This window comes from Marmota marmota, unplaced genomic scaffold (assembly GCF_001458135.2).
Source record: "Marmota marmota marmota unplaced genomic scaffold, marMar, whole genome shotgun sequence".
Taxonomy (NCBI): domain Eukaryota; kingdom Metazoa; phylum Chordata; class Mammalia; order Rodentia; family Sciuridae; genus Marmota; species Marmota marmota.
The window spans coordinates 14045955-14069540 of record NW_025999968.1 but is presented as its reverse complement, the minus strand read 5'-3'; the positions used below and the strand labels follow the sequence as shown (position 1 = coordinate 14069540).

General features: G+C 32.7%; 1 protein-coding gene across 5 annotated transcripts in view; it reads right to left on the bottom strand.

Moving 5' to 3' along the window:
- Nucleotides 1-23586, bottom strand: part of Cblb (Cbl proto-oncogene B) — a 203276-nt gene that overhangs the window by 87712 nt on the left and 91978 nt on the right. For all 5 annotated transcript variants that reach the window (XM_015478558.2, XM_015478561.2, XM_015478560.2 and 2 more), the window contains exons 4-5: nt 22490-22636; nt 3373-3529 (exon numbers count right to left, since the gene is read on the bottom strand). In XM_015478558.2, coding sequence (XP_015334044.1) covers nt 3373-3529; nt 22490-22636 — 304 coding nt within the window. The remainder of the gene's footprint in view (nt 1-3372; nt 3530-22489; nt 22637-23586) is intronic.

Here is a 23586-nt window from a genome sequence, read left to right as displayed (position 1 = left end):
ATAAAACATGTTTATATAAACTATGCAAACATAAAGGCTAAATTAATATAATAAATTTAAGAAAATTAACCCTCAATGTTTAAAATAATGTAAAAATAGAAGATCAGGAAAAGTTAAATCTCACAGAACAAATTTTATCATGTTTTATAGCACTTGTATGTTTATAGTCAAAGCATCTGAATAAATGAAAAATGCCAGAAGTTATCAGTAAATAGAACAAATGAAAGTTTTTCAGCTACTTCTGTAATTACGCTTTTTTTTTCTTTTTAAAGAGATGAAGCATTTCTTGGCTCAGTATTTTGGTTTTATTAGCTCAAACTTTTCATAGTAGTTGTACTTAAAAGAACCCCTTTCTTCTCCCAGCTCAGTAAACATAAACAAGATACATAAACCTTAGGGTATCAACGTTGCTCAAGCTGTTTTAACGTGAAACAGCTTATCAGAAAATAAGTACGCATATTAAGCAGTAGTTTTGGGTAAGCATTTAACCAAAATTAAGTTGCCAAGCTTCTCACAAAAAATAGATAACTTCTTAAACTGAGCAATTAGGTTTAATGTGTGAATATGACTTTTGTTTTCTTCCTTCACATGGTGAAGAAGCAAAGCTCCTATTATATGCACAGTCTTGTATTATATTAAATAAAAGAATTAAATGTATTTATTCTGTAAAATTATCAGAAACTTCTAAAGAAAGGAGAGCTTCTATTATAAAATGATAAGCTGCCACCCTATCCATAACAAGGGAATAATCATCAAACAACTATACATTTAAAATAAACAAAACACACTCTTTTCAGTATCTTATCTAACTTTTTATTCTAAATGCAAGGCAGAATTCTGATTTTAAAAAATTAATAAAGTAAAATTCACTCTACATATACTGACAGGAATTCATTTGTCTTATATTAATGAATTATTTAATAAATTAAAAGTTAATCCTGTGCAATGTTGCTTCCTTGCATCAATCTGTCACCAAGTCTTTGCCAGCTCGGTCCAAGCAGTTGTAAATCAGAGAAAAAATTCATATAGTGTGAAAAAAAAAATGAAACTAATTCTATGTTCTAACATGTGTTGAAAGTATATTTCAATAACAATACATCATGGGTTAGGTTAAACTAATAAAAAATTGTATCAGAATATAAGTAAGTCTGGCTTCTAATTGATTTATCTCACAATATAATTTATATTACTAGGATAACAAAAATTTTAAGCAGGACTCTCATTTTATGACTACCTGAATTGAATCCCATAAATAATATACATTTTAGTGGCAAAGCCAAACTCAAAAGACAAATTTTGAGTCTTAATGTTAAAAATAATAAAATGAAGTTATGCAAAGAACAAAACGTAGCTTCCACATGATACTACCGCCTATATGATTCACTTCTTTACACATAGAAGGTGTAAACAATTATAGAGGATTGAGTAAAACAATGAATAGAATAACAATGTCTATCTTAAAACTATTTATCCTAGGGAAATCACAGGGGTAAATATCTGAATTTTCAACAGGAGAACTTTGTTACATAACAGTTTCTATGGAATAGTATATAGGAACTGAAAAATCATATCAATGAAGTATATTATGTTGACATGGAAAAATGTTCATTTCATAAGGTTCAATGAATGAAACATTTTTTAAAACAATATAAAATCACAGTATCTTTCTTTATACAACAGTTTACTATTTCTAACTTTATTCTCCACCTTCTGACCTAATGAATGCCATAGGCAAAGAGAAATGCAAATTAAAACCAAACTGAGATTTTATCTCACTCCAACAGAATGACAATTATCAAGAACATAAGTAACAATAAATGTCGGAGGGGATGTGGGGGGAAAGGTGCACCCATACATTGCTGGTGGGACTGCAACCACTTTAAAAAGGAATTAAAGATTCTTCAAAAAATTAGGAATGGGCTGGGCATAACGGCCCACACCTATAATCTCAGCAGCTCAGGAGACTGAGACAGGAGGATAGTGAATTCAAAGCAAGCCTCAGAAAAAACTGAGGCACTAAGCAACTCATTGAGACCTTGTCTCTAAATAAAATACAAAATAGGGCCAGAGTTGTAGCTCAGTGGTCAAGTGCCCCCAAGTTCAATCCCTGGTACTCAAAAACAAACAAACAAAAACCAACTAGGAATAGAACCACCATTTGACCAAGTTATCCTGAACCTTGGAATATATTCAACTGATTTAAAATCAGATACTGACACAGCCACATCAATTTTTATAGCAGCACAATTCACAATAACTAAGCTACACAGCAACCTAGGTACCGTTTAACACATGAATGGAAAAATAAAATGTGGTGTGTGTGTGTGTGTGTGTGTGTGTATATATATATATATATATATATATATATATATATATATATATACATATACACACAATGGAGTATTACTTAGCCATAAAGACAAATTACTTTTTAACATTTGCTTGGATCTTGAAACCATCATACTAAGTGAAATAAGTTAATCACCAAAAGTCAAAGGTCATATGTTTTTTCTAATATGTAGAAGCTAACCCAAAATAAGTCTGGGGTGGTGATGGTAAGAAAAAAGAACAGAAGAAAGATTGATGTAGTAGACAAAGAGGAATGAAGTGAAGGGAGGAGAGATAGGTAAGGAAAGACAGTGTACTGAATCAGACATAACATTCCTATATACATACATGGATACACCTGAGTCTTACCATGTGTACATCCACAATAAATTAACTTTTTTTTTTAAAAAAAGTAACTATTACCAAAAAATGGAAGAAAAAACATAAATATGGGTAAATGGCAGAGAAACTAGTACAGTAGAGGGAAGAAAGGAGAGGTTGAGGGGAGGGGAGAAGAAAGGGAGGAACTGGAGACTGGATTAGAAAAAGATATATTCCATGCATTTATAATTATGTCAAAATAGACTCTACTGGCATGTATAACCAAAACAAACCAATGAGAGAGAGAGAGAGAGAGAGAGAGAGAGAGAGAGAGAGAGAGAGACAGAGTGTTGAGATACAACTCCAGCAAATGGCCATCGCCAGTGGTGCTTTCTATTAGAACTGGGCTGAAAGGTGAACAAAATAAAGTGAGAAACTATACAGGGAGTTTCCAACAAAGCTCCTTTACATGAGTCTTCTCAAAACTGACAGGGCTTACTGGACCTGAAACTCCATATTTACTCCAAAATGCCTCATCTAAACCTACAGAAATGATCAAACACTTATGCGAATAAAATTATAGACAGCCCAAAATAAGACTTTTCCATAAATTTGGGTATATGTGTGAGAGAGACAAAGACAGGTACAAAAACACACACACATCCATATATACAGAAGGGAAGAAACGAAAGGACGGATAGATTAAGCAGGTCTACAGCTTACCTGAAATAGCCTGGTAAAAATATCAAATTCAAAAACTGAAATGTAATCATTGCAAGTTAAATCAATTGTTGATTTTAAAGCCATTGCTTCCAGGCCAGAGCTAATTTGATGAACCTCATGAAGGCACTGTCTGAATACTTTCCATGGTACGATGGTTCTGTGAAAGGAAAAAACAAAACATGTAATTGATTAAAGTGTCATTAAAGATATACCTTCCATTGAAACAGCACAAATAAATAAAAATAATGTATTTGTAATAAAATAAATAGTTGAGAATACTGTCACATGTAATCGGTTTTCCTAAATTGATTATTTTTATTTTCTAAGAATATGACAAAAAATTAATATTTCCTCTCAAATAGCCTTTAGCTATCAGATATCTCTACAAACACAGAAAAGCATGTATTTGGGTCAAAGTTCTATGTATCATGATTTCTTAATTTATTTATACAAGGTTATTTAACTCTGAATCAATATTAAATTCTCCCTTTCTGTTTTTTTTTAATATTTATAAGATTATGGGTATGCATAATAGTAGAAATCCTTTATTCAATACACAAGAATAATGTGTATTCACCATCTCAAAAGATTAAATTGGAAAATTATCAAGACATATCTAACCCTTCCCTGATGTTTTCTGCAGAGACAAAAATCTCATGTTATTTATTTTTCCATATGAAAGCAATGATAAACCTACCTTTTAAAAATAGTAACTATAATGGCTATCTCTTGGAAATATACATCTACTTATTAATTCATTTTCATAAATCAAAAAATTTTAATAAGTAACACAGTGTGTGTTTCAATAATTAAGGAAAGCACAGGATAGTAGTAGACAAAGGTCTCCCTCCCAGCATACCCTCATCTGAACATTTTCCAACACTCCCTATCCTCATCCCTCCAATGAAAATCAGTAAAGCCTGTTATGCTCTCCTTAGTAAGCTTACTTCTTTAGAATGGCAAATGCCTATTCCTGAATATATGAAATGAAGAAACAATTATATTTTAAAACATTTAAACTGCAGTTTACAAAATACGATTGTATAAGACCTATGTGCACCCTCTTAAAATGTAGCCAACAATCAAACTACAGGTTTTTCCTTACCATTATCTCCTGAGAAATAAAAGCCCCAAGTAGAAGTGTTAATCTTGCCTGGCCCCACCACAGACCAAACCTCCCAAAGAAGCATCACCACTAAATTACCACTTTCATATTAATGAATAACTATCTATAGCAGTGATTGTGGAACTTCAGTGCACATCCAAATTATATGAAGGGCTTATAAAAAAAGTTTTCTGATCTCCCACCCAAATATTCTTCCCGCCTGGGTAGGGCTTGAGGATTTACAGTTCTAAAAAGTTCCCAGGTAATGTTCACACTGCTGGATTGGGGAGCAACACTTTGAGGGACACCTATCTGCTGTATCTACTACTGTAGAAATACAAGATACCATCTCTATTCTTAAAAAAGTATACACTTTGGGAGTAGAAATAAGATTTGTAGTCCTAAAAAATAGAGAGGGAGAATATATAAGAAATTCTGGAATATGGATACACTAAGGGCTGGAGAAATTCCAGGAGTCTGTAGGAAGCAGCATAAATAAAAGATGAGACAGGCTTATAATACTATGCTGTACTTGTAAGAAAGTTTAGGTTTGATGTACTATTATATAAAAGAAAAAATATGAGTCTTAATACCTCAAAAGGCTCTTCTATATGTATGAAAAAAAAAAAAAAAACAAAACAGGAAACCACAGAGAACTGAAGAGAGACACCACATCAGACGCCATTTAGAAGAAACACACGTCAGACTCTGATTAAGGTTAACAAAATGCTGCTGTTTTAAAAGAACAAGTAAAACTTTTAATAATACTAGAAAGCCGCTGGTTTATAGTGAAGTGTAAATATGCAATTATGTCCAGCTTCATTACAGTGACCATGAAAGTACTGCCTAAGAGGCACGTTTTTCTTTTCCAAATTAAAGTTTCCAATACTCAACACACACAAAGGATATAACCATAGAGGGAAAAGAGTTGATCAAAGAACTACTGGCTTCAGCAGGGCAAAGATAACTATCTCTTTTGTATGGAAAATAATTATTCTGTTTTGTGTATAAAGTATAAAAAATAAATATACTGGAAAAATAAAAACCCTTGGTATTTGTTTTATGTATAAAATATAAAATAAAATAATGATTGAACAGACATCTTTAATGTGCCTCATAAAAGTTATTATCATCTAATATTTTAGACATAAGTAAATCATAATACCAGGGGAACACCAAAGCACATTATATAAAATGTACAAACTTACATAATTTCTGTCACCATACCACCTTAGAACAATTAACAAAAAGGAAAGCTACTTGGGTAAATGAAACTTTATTACAGTTCCGTTGTGATAAACCTAAGGCCCAAACAGGCATTATTTCAATGGAAACTTCATTAAGGGTGGTAACAAGGATTAAGAAGCTAGGCATTATGTAGCTAATTTATGAGACAAAAAGGTTTGTTCAAGAGATTCTCCTCCTTTGATCAGCCCAGTAAAACAGCCCTATGTAGGAGGTGAGGGGATTAAAGTGGTAGGCCTTTTAAAGAATAAAAATAGAATACAAAGAGGTCTTTAAAAACAAACAAACAATAGATTGTTCTACAGCTACTGCATGCAAGACCTATACTTCCGAAATAGGATTTGAAGTGGCTACAACATTTTTTCCAGAGTTGTACAGGGTGGGTGGGGCTGGGAGAGAATAATTTTTTTGCCCTTTTAAACACAATCGCAGTGACAAGCCTGTGGTGTTTCCTACTACCTCATCCTGGGAGATGAAGCTAGTGAGACAAAAAGTTAACAGTAAATTGTTTTAAAAACATGTAGAAACTAACCTAGTGTCAAAGTCCTAGAAAGAGAAAGAAAGAAAGGGGAAGAGAAAGAAAAAGAACTGAAAAAAGTTAACGGGCCAATTAACTCTCACCAATTCAGACAAATTTAATCTGTTCTTGCGACTTACAATTACAAACCACATTAACTGCAAGCTGAATAAGTTTAAAGATACACTGAAAAGGATGAGTAACTGTCAGTCTGCAAGAGAAAGAACACAAATCAATGAGCAGCCAGCCACTTGTTCTAACAGTGTGATTTCAGGATCTTTAAATTTCCAATAAGTGAACAGGGGCTGGGACCTCCAGTTACTACATGGAAATCCTTTGATAACGTTTGACATTATGTGACTTATAATGTCATCAGAGACAAAAATTTTATATATAAGGCTCTACTATAATTCTATTAGAAAATTATTCCTAATCTATCTGCCAAAAACCAAGAATAATTATCTTTAAAGGTCTTAAAACACATGGTAGGTAACCTTTCAGAGAAAATAAGAAAATAAGATCAATCAGATGCAGGAAAACAAAACTGAAAATGTGTCAGTGGGTCAACAGTAGACACACACTCAATCTTCCAGGACTGTCTCCTGCTGGGTAAAAGTGTAGAAACGTCTGTTAAATAGTCTAGTTTGAAAATCCTGCAATTTTAAGATGTAAGTAAAAGGAATAAAAGAGTGTTAGGAAAATGATAACAAACAAAAAGGTAAGACAGTTTTGTAAAACTTCTAATTTATAAAAAAGTTATTGGTTTTATTTGGAGAGAGAGAGAGAGAGAGAGAGAGAGAGAGAGAGAGAGAGAAACAATCAAAGGATTTTAACAAAAGTCTGAATAACAATACAGAGTATGGTTTGAAAACAGGAGGTTAGGTATACTTTTGTTGTGAATGAAAATTTACACAGTACTTCTAGAAGGCAACAAGTTTCGAAACAAGTTTCAAAAATATACTCAGAAAGACTACTTCTACAGGGGTTTGCCTTCAGATATTCACGTCCAAAAAATATATAGCAGTACAAAACCTTGCCCAAGAGCCTCTTCCATGAAAGAATATTTATAACAGCAAAAACTTAAAAAGAAGTAAGTTCATGAGCAATAACAGAATATAACAGAGACAGAATATTTTACAATTGAAACTGTACTGAAAAATATTTTTCATGTAAAAGTTGTTCATGGCATATTATTAAATGAAATAGAATTTTCAAAATTATTCCTATATGTCCTATATGACTTAATATTCAAAGCTATTTCTATGTCTAAAGAGATCTTCAAAAGTTAAATGAATGCCAGTGGACTATGTAAGGAGTACAAGTGACTTCTTTAACATTTTATCTTTCTGATTTGTTCATGGTTATTAACATTTTGTTTTTCTACATGCTCTAATGAATCAAAAAACTATGCAAAGTATATTAAAATTTTAAAATTAAAATTTTAAAATGTATATTATGTAGCCATAGAAAGAATTACTGAAATGTTAATATTTTCCTATCATATAGTTTTATATGTAGAAATTTTTTTAAAATTATAAACTACAAGAAATCACAAAATAATTGCTGCATATAAGACCAAAATAAAAAAAAAAAAAAAATCTGCTTCTATGGAACTCCAAAATGTAACTAGAAAATAAATTTTTAAAAACTTTGGTTTTTACAATGTCATATTAAATGGGAATAAAGCTAACGGAAGAAGACCAAAGCTAAAACACAGACTCACACATGCACACATACATGCACAGAGATATAAAAGACATAAATAAAAAGATATTATGCTTTAGTAGATCGGCAGGCTCAGTATTATAAGTATGTCAATGCTGCTCAAAATGATTTATGGATTTAATATAACTTCAATCAAAAATTCCAGGATGTACTGTTAGAGTAAGAATATACTGATTCTCAACTTTATAGTTAATGCCAAGAGCCAAGATTTAAAAAGACAAGCTTCAGTAATAATAATACCAACAAGCTTACCAACACAAACTCTAAATTAATGGATATTGTGGCTCTGATACCTGATAGAAAGACAGATGAAACAAAACTGAAATTTTAGAACCAAATGCACCAATAACTAGAAACAATATGCCAATATCAATTACATATGAGCAGCAATGATGAAAAAACGTTTTCAAAAAATTTTGCTGGGTCAAATGGATAAACACTTCGAAGAAATTAATTCTTGACCACTACTTCCCACCATATTAAAGAAAAATTAATTCTCAACACATCTCACACCTAAATGCAAAAGGCAAAGCAATAAAGTTTTTTAGATGAAACATAAAAAAAAAAATCTGCATTACTTTGGAGCAGGAAAAAAAAATTTAAACAGGATCCCAAATGCTCAAAGCATAAAGGAAAACATAAATTTAAAACCTCTATTAATGAGGTTATCATAAGCAAAATGAAAAACAAAGTCATATATCAAAATAAACTATTAACATACCTATAATCAACAAAAGATTCATATCCATAATGTATAAAAACTTCTAAAAAATAAGTAGAAACAAAATGAGTAATTTTCACACATATGCAATCAAAGGAAATCAAAATGTTCAATTAGCATTCAAAGATGTGTTCCACTTCATAAGTCATTTCCCTGATGCAATGCATTGTCACTCTACTAAAATAAAATGACTTGTTTGAAAAAGATGGATGACACTGTAAAGTGTTGAGAAAGATATGGAGCAACAGGAACCTTTAGGCAAATGAACAGGTATCAACAATAGCCCTGGAAAACCACTAAAGCTAAAACTATATTTATATTAAGAATCAGAACTTGTACTCATACATACACCCATAAGAAATGCACTAAATGCACTTAAAATGCACAAGAAATGTTTACTATTAATAATAATGCAAAAACAGGAATAAGTCAGTGTCTATCAACAATAGGATGAATAGCAATGGAACAAAGAGAATGAACAAAGTATTTTTACATGCTAACAGAGAGGAATTCCACAAACATAATAATCAAGGAAGCCAAATTTATCCTTAAGGTACATTTGTATAAATTTGTATAATTGGTATGGTTTCAACTATGCATGATTCCATTCTGCTCCAGTGAGAACACAGTGGGCAGCCAATGACTACACAGGACTTGCTAAGGGAAGATGAGGGCTTTTTAGCTGCAGGTGATATACTACCATCTTAATTAGGGAGAGTTTACATTGGCATGTTCGTTTTATGAAAATTTCTCACCTTGCATTTATGATTTGTGGACTTTTCTCTATATGTTAAAATTAGAAAAATGTTACATTAAAATCCAAGATTATAAAGAAAGAAATTTGGAGATTGGCAAGTAAAAATAAAATCAAGACTATCAACACATTTGCTGATTGCTGATTTGTGCCTGTTAGTGGTGATGGTGGTGGGAATTTAAAATCCATTTTAGCTCAGGAACATATGCCATCGTGACTTGAAACATATCTACTAACCCATCTCACATTTTTAATTTTATGTTGAAATTTTCAGAAAATTCACCTTGATCAATAAAAATATATTCAGTGTCATCTTTAAATTGAGTATTATTTTGTTTAGAAGATAGAATATTCATAAGATATTTGATAAACTTTGAGTTTTTCTTATGGATGTAAAACATTAGAACTGTGATTCCTAAATGTGCTGACATTTCATATATAGTTCTTACTTAAATTTATTTTTTATATGATGACTCTTATTTCTTAAAGAATATGAAAATAGGTTCTTATCAAGCTATCACTGCCCTCATCATTCATGCTAGAGGAAAAGGTCATAATTTTATCATTAGAGACATTAGAAAAAAGGGAATACCATGGTTTCCCAGCAGTCTACAGAAAGCATATCAAAACCACTTTGATCAAATCATTGCCTTTTGAAAATTCATCATTGATAGGAAAGTACTATAGTTACCTAGGATATTAATAATTAGATCTGAAAATTCTTCCTCAGAAATGAAAATTACTGACTTTCATAGAGAAAAACACAGACATTGACATACTTCACCTCCTTTTGCTCCAGAGATCACCACAAAGAAAAGGAAATTGGGGAAGAACCCAGAGTATTTATGATAGATTTCTTTGCCTTACCAAAAAGTTCACAGCACTCTATGGTACAGACAAGCATTATTTCTCTACACAGTGGAAAACTATCATTCTCATTTTCATTCTGAAACCTAAACTCAGAATCATAATTTTTATGAGACTACAAAAATAAGAAAAGCCTCATTCGCATTATTCTTTATATACTCAATAACTTCATTCATGTGATAAATCATAAAAATAAATTAACTATAGGCATAAAATTACTTTATACCTAATTATATCTATTTTTGGACACTGGAAATATAGCTTATTTGCAGAAAAAAATAGGGAGAGAACTTGCAAACATAAAATTCATAAAAATGGGTTAAATTTACAGTTTTAATTTTCATACTTAGTAGATATTACTATAGAACAAGAGTAAGATTCTGGTCTTAGAACAAGAGATGTCTGTTCTTTTCTTTATGAAGCACAACTAGTCTTGATTGTATTATCTCTGAAAGTTTAGTAATGCTTGGTAAGTTCATGAGATACAATAGCTAATGGGTCATGCAAGATGTCTTTGATCCATTGCAGTCTGATTAAATGATATCATGAAATTATGTACACTAAAATTAATAAACTTTGGACAGGAGAGTATAAGTAAGGCTTTAAAATTTTCTCCCTTCTAACAATAAGAGCTCAGCTTTACAAACAAATAAAAAAGTCAATAATGAAACAAAATTCTTCATAAATCTCTCAATATAAGTCAACTAAGTTAACATGCAATCAATGAATCAAGACTGCTAGAAGTATGAAGTAAATTGAGGCAAAAGAAAAAGAACTTCCAATAATGCTTCCAAAGCTCTGACAGGAGAAACCAGGTACATGCCATGCATAATTAGATCCACCAAAAGCTTCTTTCAATAAGAGAAACTATTGATAATATTTTGAATAACTACTTTGTTATTAAAGAATATTAGTGTTATTCTTCAATAACAACATAAAAATAAAACTATAGAGGAAAAATAAGTCTATTTACTGTTTTACTCATTACTATTAAGTAACAAACAGTTTGTCTACCAGCAGGAAACCATTCTAAACCCTGCTTGCAAGCTGACCACTGAGCCGATCACAGCTTAATGTTTAATGGCAGAAGACACCAGGTCTCCCAGCAGAACTAAAGGACTTTGTTATAGCAAGTGGTAGTCAGAATATCAGTAGTATCTTGAACTTTTTCCCTTAGCCTCATTCCTCCAAGATGGTGCCCAGAGCTGCCAAATTCTGCATGCATTGGGTTTTGTTACTGGAGTAGGATCTAGAACTAAAGAAGCCCAAGTCTTTTCTGATGGGCAATAAGAAGATGTGCTCTCTGACCCAGAGAGAAATACCTCTACTAACACATAAGCAAATAAGCTCTGTGCTCCAAAGAAGGAAACTTTTTCTTGACCCTCCAAGACACTTAGCAGAGAAGGCAGCAAGCATTCAGAGGGATTAAGAACCAGGACCTCTTTGAGTCCAGGGAACATCATTAAATATTTTGTAAGTAAATCAGTCTTTCTCTGAATATTTTCATATGGAGTCTCCTTATAAAATATAATGTAAATTTACTGTAAAGTAGCCTGAAATAAAACAACATTATAATGAAGTCATGAATCACTACATAAAAACATTTTAAAATTTTAGTAGGATTAAACGTTCAAAAAGTAAAAATGTAAAATAACATCTGAGAATAATCATATAAGTAGCTTAAAAACCTATCTTAATGAATTAATACAAGACTAATCAGCTGACTAAAATTAAAATATATCAGCTGACTAGAATTAAAATACGGGAATATATGAAGTTTGGGTTTTGGTTTGACTTAAATATATGCCTGCACAGGAATTTCTACTTTATACGTCAAAAACACATTTTAGGAACACAATTTTGGAAGTATTAGTAATTAGATTAATAATGGTCAGCATAATTATTTTTAACTCAGCAGAGCAACCCTCCTCCCCAAAAAGAAAAAAACCTGAAAATAAAAAAGTCTCTATCTCTGTTTTTTTCCATAACCTTAAGGCTATATACCCAATCTACTAATCAATATCACGCTCACTTATTTAGAAATACCTACTGCTGCTAAACTAACTAAATGTTTTTTTTTAAGATGAAAAGGTAAAATAAGTAGATACACATAGTTAGATGTTAGAGAAAAGGTCGTATTTTTTATCATTAGAGACTTTAGAAACTTCAGAATAAGAAAAGATATTCTCAGACTCTACCCTTTGGTGAGTGACTGGTTGTCACTCACCAAAAGTCTGGGTAGGTGGACAAACAAAATAATCAACCTGCTCACTGAACAGCAAATCCAAAGCACTTATTCAGTGCATATCAAAATCTCAGTAAGCCTACTCAGTACACACCAAGTCCCAATATACCTACTGTGCACACAGAAAAATCCAAAAGCAATATACACCCAAAATCAACACACCTAGTCAATGTTCAACAACAACCTAAACACTTAATCAGGGAAACAAAAATCCTACTAAAATGCTGTGTCATAAAAGAGCTTAGAATTTTAAAAAGAGAAGACAAATCAGATTATTAATGCCTCCTTACTACATTTAGGTAAACTTTCATTTTTTTTAAACTAGTTTGATCCTTCACTACTATTAACTGATTCATCTTTCTCTTTAAATTGTATCTTCCTTTGGGTTCTTATAATGCCATACTCCCAAGATTTCTGTCCATACTTATCTAATGACTACTCCAAAATTCATTAAATTCCTTTGGTACATATTTCATTCATCAGAATTCTTTAAGTGTCTTTTCTTTTTATTCTCTCTATACCTTCTTTCTGATCTATATTAATTAGTCCAGTGATTTTAAGGATATTTCAGAGAGTATAAAATCACTTATCTGAGGGCAGGCAGATAATGGAAATGTGTGGTGATGCATGTAAGAAATGTAACAATGGAGGAGACACCTAGAGAGGACAGCTGGTACCACATGCAGCCAATCATGGCTCAATATCAATTCTTACCTGCTGCTGCACACACAATTCTTACTTATAATATTTCTTCCATAAATTTTAAAACAACGTTTTTGTAAAACCAACAATGTTTAAAAATTTGCAAATCACTTTAAAAAATATTTAATATTGCATGAAGGAAAAGAAATCATTACACAGGTTATCAATCTATCAACAAAAATGTACTGACAAATCTAAAGTCTCTATCCCTGTTTTTTTCCATAAGCTCAAGGCCGTATAGCCAATCTACTAATCAATATCTCCACGCACACTTATTTAGACATATAGAAGTGACCACAGGTCAAACGACCTGTTGCCAAACTGCTTCTTCCTGTTTTTCCTATCTCAATAAGTGCTATCCAGCCTTTAAAATCACAGATTGAGGCTTCACACTGGACTCCAGGAACATCTTTTTAATAATCAAGTCCTATTAATTTTATCTTCATATCATTTTCAAATCCATGCACTTTAATTTAGCCACTATAATCTATGCCAGTCTCCTACTTTATTTCTCTCCTTAAGTATTAGTTTCTAAAGTGTGTGACAGCCATAGACCCCAGGGGGTATACAGATGATCCTTTCCAGGACTAGAAGAAGAACTGAAATTCTATTTGCATTTTATATAATTTTTAAATTTTATATCATAGTATTTCCTTTATTTGTATTATGAACATTATTCTATATATTTTTACAGAGTAATAGATAGATATAAATATACATATGTACATATGCAGATGATTGATAGGTAGATACTGTGTGCTTGAGAAGTCATAATTAGGAATTAATTAGGAATAGTCATAAATTAGGAATAAAGAGTATGATCAAGATTTGGTGACCACTACTCAAATTTATTATTCATAATACAGCAAGAGCGATCTATCTAATGTGCATGTTTGACCACTTCCCTACTTAAAACCTAGCAATGGGTTTCAATTGTTCTTAGGGCTCCAAAGAACAGCGTTTTAAAATATAACTTAGCTTATGAAAAACAAAAGTAAAAATGGCAAGAAAAGGAGAGCTTTTAGAGCATAGTAAAGGAGAAAGAGCCAGCAGTTTCACCTATGCTGATTCTTGAGATAGGGGAGACCCTATTACAGACTATAAACCACCACCCCTTATTTGAATTCTGTGCTTACCAAGAAATGTTCTGAGTATAATATTGTTCCATGTAAAATTTATCTACGTGATGCAAGCATTCTCCTGTGCCTGACAGTGACATTAATCTTTGTAAATGAATAAAATAAAATACAGATTGGTTTGCTGATTTAATTAATTCATATTCATTCTCTAAACATGCTCTTGGTTCTAGTAAAACCAAGTTTCAAAGATGAGAACCAGAAGCTATATTTTAGTGAAGTAAATGTCACTTAAGCTATTCAGGGTAAAGAGGAGAAGAAAAAATAAAAAAAGATAAAGAAGATTATCAAAGAGGAGAAGGAGGAGGAAGGGGATTCATTAATATAAACTTGAAGAAGTTGCTGTATAACCTTTTTTTTTTTTTTTAACTACAGCAGACACCATAACAATCCAGTTCCACTCAGGGCACTCCCCACTGGACACAATGAGAGGCTCCTTATTAATATATATAACCTACACAATTCTGACTTCTTCATAGAGGTCCAGAACTTTTCTGATAACCATAGTAAATAATTACTAGGAAATTAACTTACTCCCTGTGATATTTCTGAAGTACTTTTTAATGGTAAAGAACAGATTTTTTTTTTAATTTTTTATTGTGGGTTGTTAAAAACATTACAAATTTCTTGACATATCATATTCGACATTTTGATTCAAGTGGGTTATGAACTCCCACCTTCACCCCATACACAGATTGCAGAATCACATCAGTTACACATCCATTGATTTACAAATTGCCATACTAGTGTCTGTTGTGCTCCGCTGAAGTATTTATCATCTCTGTATACCCTGTCTTACCCAAACTAAATATAGACTGCTCATAATCATAAAATTATGGTTTGACATCTTCTTTCAATAAGTCTACAATAAGTTTGTAACTTTTGTTTACCTATTGACGTAAAGATAATTTGACTCATTAAAAAAAAATCAGTCAATAATGGGAGCCAGCTAAATAGCAGACATATTAACTAGAAAGGCTTTGAGTTTCATTTCAGTTATTTTTTCTTTTTTTCTGAAAAACCTGCTACATAGTTTCACTGTAAAAGTCCTTAAAAGTCAATTGTAACTTTTATTTTAATTAAAACTAAATATGTTGCCTTTTATTTAATCAGAGGGAAAACTCTTGTAGTTAATGTGAGAAGAACAGATATCTTACTCGTAGGAAAGAAAAAGAAATCATTTTCCCTTGTTTCTTATTAAAAGAGAAAGGAAAATACAGGAAACCCCAAGAAGGACCATACATACCACTTCCCCAGGAAATCAAAGACAGAAGCAATACACTGAAGTATAAATAGATCACCCCCAGAAGCAATATCATTTTTATGTTCAATTAACTTTTATACAGAAATATACAACCATAGTGCCTTTATTTTTTAACTTTTCATTCTTTTCAACTTTTGCTTTTTGATTGCTTGGGAGTATGGAGCTTCCATCATACTAAGTCAAATACTAATTCTATTAAATTTATACTTAATAATAAACATATTCACGGCACTTATGGTAAGATCAAGATTTGAATTGGTTAATTACTTCATAAATACACTGCTTTTTATGTGTCAGATAGTTTTATGGGCCTTATAAGTAGATTTCAGCCTTCTTAACCTCCATGGCAACCCTACATGGTAGGTATTGTCAGTATCCTGGTAGGTATTATAAATGGGGAAACAGATACAAGGAGAAATCACACAGCTTCCCCAAGTGACAAAGCTAGGAAGCACTGCATTCAAAACCTGCATAAGGGTGCTCTGGCTCTAGAGCCTGCATGCACAATCCGAACCATGCTGCCTCTCAGTGAGGCAAAAGAGCTGTCTCCTCATCTTTTGTCTCACACATACACAAGGCTCATGCGCATCCTTCTACTTCTCAACTCAATTAAATGTACATTCATTCCTGAAAGTGTACATATGATACATTGCCATGAGACTTGAGAAACACAAATATGAATAAATAAAGGTGAATTTGTGAAGCCTATGATGTAATGCAAAATAAGATAACTGGACAAATAGCTTTAATAAAATAATAAAAATACTAAATGAAAAATGATAAGCAAGAGCTTACAGGAGTTTAAGAATGAGAAACTTTAATAACAATGGGGAGGGTCATGAGCAGGATGAACTTTGAGGGATAAGTAAAAGTTTTATTTGAGAAGTTATAAAATATTTAGGTAGAAGAAACAATATGAGAAAAGACATAGAGACCTATACCAAGAAGATGTGGATGTACCAAGAAGAGTCAAATAAGCCAAATCAACTGAATATTAGAACATAAGTAAAGGAAGAGAGAGCTCATAGCAAAAATATACAAAATGTACTCATACATTCAATCAACAAGTACTAAGTGTCTGTAACAAATACAGCATCCAAAGGATTCATTCAATAACCATTTAAACAACATTAAAGATTATACTGAAAATGGAACTAGCATTTGTAAAAGCCTCAAGCACAGAATTTGACATGTAATAACCTTAATGAATATCTGTTTTTACTAAATTTTGGACAAGAAGTCATTTAAGAGCCTCACCATGAAGAAAAAAAAAATCCATGTAAAGAAACACAATAATATAAATGCATCTAAAATACAATAGGAATACAAAGAATGCAGTAACATTTAATATGTGCAGGGTGTGGCTCAGTGGGAAAAAAAGGCCTTTGACACTGAATGTTTGAAGAATTGTGTCAAAATTCTGGGATGGAAAGAAAGAAGAGGGAGAAGCACCTAAGGTATAGAACTACAAGAATTGCTGATAAATAGAACATGCAGTCTAGTCATTACATACTAAGAACAAACATCATTCACCTATTCATCCAATTATTCTTGCAGTCTGTTAGCAATTATTAGTGCCCACATTTTAGGAAATGTGACAGGTCTAAAAAAACAGATATGGGTGTCCTATTAAGGAATTTGGAGCCCGACCCCACAATATGTAGATCGGAGCCAACTTTTTCTTCTATCAGACGTAGAGTCTCTGATTTGATATCTAGCTCCTTGATCCACTTTGAGTTAACTTTTGTGCATGGCGAGAGGAGGGGATTCAGTTTCATTTTGTTGCATATGGATTTCCAGTTTTCCCAACACCATTTGTTGAAGATGCTATCCTNAAAAGATTAACATTAAACAGATACATGAGGTGAGAGGGAAAGGGAGAGAAAAGGGAAATTGCATGGTAATGGAGGGAGATCCTCATTGTTATACAAATTACATATAAGAGGTTTTGAGGGGAATGGGAAAATAAACAAGGAGAGAAATGAATTACAGTAGATGGGGTAGAGAGAGAAGATGGGAGGGGAGGGGAAGGGAGATAGTAGAGGATAGGAAAGGCAGCAGAATACAACAGTTACTAATAGGGCATTATGTAAAAATGTAGATGTGTAACCGATGTGATTCTGCAATCTGTATTTGGGGTAAAATTGGGAGTTCAAAACCCACCTGAATCAAATGTATGAAATATGATATGTCAAGAGCTTTGTAATGTTTTGAACAACCAATAAAAAAAAAAAAGAAGTAAAATCTAGAATCAATAAGTGGAATAGTATCAAACTTAAAAGCCTCTTCACAGCAAAAGAAACAATCAAAAACATGAAGAAAGAGCCTCCAGAATGGGAGCAAATCTTTGCCACCTGCACCTCAGATGGAACATTAATCCCCAGGATATATAAAAAACTTAACACCAAAAAATTAAAAAATATTAAAAAAACCCACAGATAACCCAATCAATAAATGGGCAAAGGAACTGAACAGGCACTTCACAGAAGAAGAAATATGACTGGTCAACAAATATATGAAAAAAATATTCAACATCTCTAGCAATTAGAGAAATGCAAATTAAAACTATACTGAGGTTCCATCTCACTCCAGTCAGAATGGCAATTATAAAGAATACAAGTAATTATAAATGTTGGCAAGGATGTGCGGGGAAAGGTGTACTCATACATTGCTTGTGGGACTGCAAATTGGTACAACCACTCTGGAAAGCAGTATGGAGAATCCTCAGAAAACTTGGAACAAAACCATCATTTGACCCAGTTATCCCACTCCTTGGCATATACCTAAAGGACTTAAAGTCAGTGTACCACAGTGACGCAGCCATGTCAATGTGTATGGCTGCTCAATTCACAACAGCCAAGCTACAGAGTTGGTAAATGAAACTATGGCATTTTGCAGTAAATGGATGGAACTGGAGACTATTATGCTACATGAAATAAGCCAATCCCCAAAAAACCAAAGACCAAATGTTCTCTGATCTGCAGATGCTAACACACAATGTGTGTGTGTGTGTGTGTGGGGGGGGGTGGAATAGAAATTCATTGGATTAGACAAAGGGGAAGGAAGGGAAAGGACAGTGGATGGGAACAGAAAGGCAGTAGAATGAATTGGACATAACTTTCCTATGTTCATATATGAACATACCATCAGTGAAACTCCACATGATAGACAACCACAAGAATGGGATCCTAATTAGAATAAGTTATATTCCATGTATATATACTATCATGTATATATTTAAAAAGTACAAATTAAAAAATGTAAAAAAAAAAGTGAAAAAAAAAACCAGATATAATTAAGAAAGTCTCTACTTTCAAAGAAGCTTTTTCTAATTTGCTGGAAATTTCTCAATTGGGAAATGAAAGCATGTCAACAGTTCATTGTGATGTAGCATGAGAGAGATGAGTCCAGGTACTTGGCAGCACAGTGTAGAGGTAACCACTTCAGATGAGGGCAGCCAGAGAAAACTTCAGATGTAGCAATACTGGATAGGGCATGGGTGGCCCAAACAGTGGGAAGAAAATAATGATACTGAGGTGTGTAAAAAGGGCAATATGCAAGAGGAAACAGGAGTGTTGAATAGTTTGCTTCTTTGCAGATAAGCTGAGTTCAAAGAGATGATATCAGAAGAAAAATATTCCTAAAGTTTATTATGTTAATAAGATTTTAGACTTTTTTTTTCCAGAACCAATATTCACAGAAGCACTTTTAGCAAAAGACTGGACTGATTACCTCTTTTTCTATATAGTTCACTGATCTCAGAAGATCAACTGGATAGGCTGTACTGAAAATAGGAATACCAATCAGAAGGCTGTTGCAGTAATCCACAAAAGAGTCTGATCTTTTGAAGACGAGAACTTTAAACTAAGTATATGGAGGAGAGGATACCTAAGAGAATACTGGAATTATAATTGATTCTTAATGAATTACAATTTTTATGACTAAATCTCTAATTGGTACCTATCTTGCTTAGAAAAATAACTGCCACCCAGAGTCCTACCTACTTATTTCCCTCCTTCCTTCCTCCCTCCCTCTCTCCTTTCCTTCCTTCCTTCCTTCCTTCCTTCCTTCCTTCCTTCCTTCCTTCCTTCCACATCTTGTAACATACTTCATGAGCTGCATGCTTAAAAGTTTCTGGATTATAAACTACCATTCTAAAATATAAAGATTCAGTTTGGTACTATCTTATTTTGTACAATTTAGTTACACACACTTATTTCATAATACCAATTTTCTTTTTCGATGTATTTCTGTCATTTCCTCTTCAACAGACTAAAAAACCAAAAGCAGAACAAAACTATTAAAATATTAAATAAAAATTCAGGTATGCCCAATCAGTTTGCCATGACATTTATTTATTTTTTTTAAATTGATCTCTTTGGGGCTTCAAAGCAGGCAGAATCTCTTGGCTAATGGACTTGGGCCCTAAGCAGAGAGCTAAGCCTGCCATGAAGTTAACAACTTTGGGAAGCACAGAAATAAAGCATTAGGCATATGGTTGTTTTTCTACTGCCTATTTTAATAAAGTATGAATCCTGAAATTCTCTTTATGAGTTCTATTAATATGATCAATAGTGTATTCTCAATTTTAATTCAATTTTAATGTTTCATTATTGACCCAGTTCCTTTTGGAAAATAAGGAACAATAAGAATCCTTAAGATAAAAGGTATTTTTTAAAAAGTCATAATATGTTTGGCTGTTTTTACAACCAGCCTCTCAATGGTTCTGTCTTGAACAACATACTGTTGTCCAGTTTAAACGCAATGTCTAGGTTAAATGAAAGTGGCTCACACAGCATCAACCACATGCAGTGAGATCAATGTCAGGAATGCTTCTGCAGGAGAATCAGTTTAAGGGAAAACACAAGCTGGTATTAAAGAATATAAAAGAATTCAGTCCTTGAAAGATTACACTGTTCATTCATTTGCTCATTAATTCAGTAAACTACTCTAAGACTACAAGGTGAAAATCTCTGGAGAATACAAAGAAAGTATCTCCAATAATCTCATACAGTTATTATTGATTTGAATGACTATAGAAATATGTGTAAGTCCTGGAAATGACTTGAAATTTGGCTCTCATCCTAAAAATAATGTTAAGGACAAATCATGCAGCTTTCTGGAGTCAGTGGGTTATGGAGACAAATGTAAGGATCTGGGATATAGGGGAGCATTTAACTGGTATTTCAAGAATCTCCCATTTGATGTAGTAGTGATTTCATTGATGTGGTATTTGAACAGAAATTTCAGTCCCTTGACATCTGTGGTTATAAATAAATGGAAATAAAGATGTCTCAAATGCATAATTCTCTGTAGGTTCCAGTGCCAGCAAAGCAAACTCCTCTCTTGAAACATTTTAACAATCTTTCCATTTTTTACTGACCTTATGACAAGGAAACAATTTTATAACTCACCAAAAATTTCAGTTTTCAAAAAGAAATACCATGAACAGTTTGTCCTGTGTTTTTTCTTAAAATTTTAAGAGGAAGTTTACTTTGAAGGTTACCAACTGTTTGCACGAGGTTTACAGTGCTAATTCACTTGCTGCAAACCTTCATGTTCTTCCTCCACAGCTCCCCAAGCCCTTAGAGCTTTATATCAGTCGCAAACATTTAATTAGCATACTCCTGGAAATTTAATTCAGATGAGGCAATGAAGATGAGCCTTATCCTTTCTAATTCCTCATTGTGAATATATATATATAAGAACATTACAAATAACTAGGTTTGTAGAACACACAATGTACCTGTGAATGGCAATAATGGCATTTCCCCCTTTACAGTCTAAAAATAGTTCAGAATACACTTTAATAAGAAGTGAAAAACAGACTTTAATATTTTGAAGCCAATAAACTATGTATCTATTAAAATGTATATCAGCCAAGTACATTCTAGTCATGGTGCTAGCTAAGATAAGCATGACACATTGTAACAGGGGGAAAAAAGAAAATCAGTGCTACAGTTCATCAGTTTCAAAGCACTGAAACCATCCAATTTCACCAGTTACGGAATAAATATAGACTCTTAAACAAAAGATTAAAACAATAATCTACATATAAGCCATCACTCTTCCCCTATACTATTCAGCCAAGGTAGTGCCTGTATTCAAGGATATTCTAAGGGTCCTCTCTCATTTAAGTGGACCTCTACAAGTTTCCTACAGAAAATGTTTGCCTCCTGGTGCTTACTTCTTCATTATCTTACTAAGAAATTTCAGACAAAAATTTTCTAATCTTCATGTAAATTATTCTGACTTCAGACCTCCAATTTCTATTATTTACCAAACTCATCAGATTTTGTGTCTGGGAGTAAACATCTTTTGGAAAACATCTTTACCCAGCTACTTTGTGGTGTAATACAGCTTTGTGATAACACTACTTATTGATACATAATACTGTTTGTACAAAACTACAAAGACAGACTGAAATAGGCTGTTAAGGCCTCCTCACATTTTAGCTTCAGATCTTAACCAACTTCACCATCTCAAATCCTTCAGGAAGCAGTCCTTGATTTCTGCAATCACAGAGCAGCCGTTTCCTCCTGAATTGTCAGCACAATTTATTTGTCATTTTTTAAAGCATATACTCTTCAACCTTCTATTTTGTATATGTGTCTTAGGTGTGTACTAAGTTATAAAAAGTTAAAAATTTCTCATATGTAGAAACTGTCTTATACACCTCTTCTTCACAGAGTAAAAAGTAATTCAACAAATTCCCATAAAATACATAATGCTATCTGATATTTACTTTGAAATAATAAAAAATCATATAGAACTGTAGGTAAGGATAGGTCACCCTTGAAAGATGGATCCAAATACTAAAAATGATTTCTACTTACTTGTCTCCGAAAAACTTTCTCCAGAATTCAGCAGCATCTGCTTTTGTGATACGAAAGTTATCTCCCTGAAACTGACCATTGGGAAAGATTGCTTTGATTTCTGCCAGCATGTGACTGAAGATAAGGGACAGTTTTGTAAGATTTCGTCTGTGGACACAAAAGGAAAAAATGAAAAGAAAAATAAATACATACGCACGTAAGTTGTAATGATAAATGTAGATATATGATATATGTAGTATATGATATATGTAGATATTTCTAGGTTTTGATGTTAGATCATAAATTTCAACTTACTATCATCCCTAAAAACAATGATCATAGAAAACACTGTACATGTAAATTCCTAACAGGATTTCACTTTATTATTTACCCATCTATTAACTTAACATAAACATAAACGATATGGATTACATGATTTCCTGAGCACACAGTTAAATGGTAGAGATAAACACTTGAAATGAAGTCAAACACAAAATGCCAAACACATAGAGTGACTATTTCTATCTGGGAAAGCAAGGGGGGAACTGCCATTAAAAGAAAATCTAGGAAGACAGTAGTTGTGTGACAGATGAAGAACTGGAGTGGAGAGAAAGGAATGTAAGTGAGGGAAGGAAAAGGTATTGTAGGCATTAGGAAAAGCATACAAGAAGTACACAGTTAGGAAACAGAACTAAGCATTTTTATAACATCTATGTTTGCATGGCTAGAACAGAGAGTAACAGGAAGAATCTGATTTACACATGACATAAGGAGAAATCCAGATCAATGAGCAAAATTTTTATCAAATACACTTGACACTCCTACCCCAAAATCAGATTTTCTGATGATAGGCTTCACATTGTGCATATCTTTGAAGTTCCTAGTGTAGTACACTGACCCATTAAATAATTCTACTATAAGAAATGGGGAGCCAAAATGGATGATGAAGTCTCTGTGTTAAATGGAAAAAGTTGTGATGATATGAAAAGAGAAATAATTTAGAAAAGAGGAAAATTTAAGGGTTGGAGATATAGCTCAGTTGGTAAAGTGCTTGCCTTGCATGTACAAGGCCCTGGGTTCAATCCCTAGCACCACCAAAAAAAAAAAAAAAAAAAGAT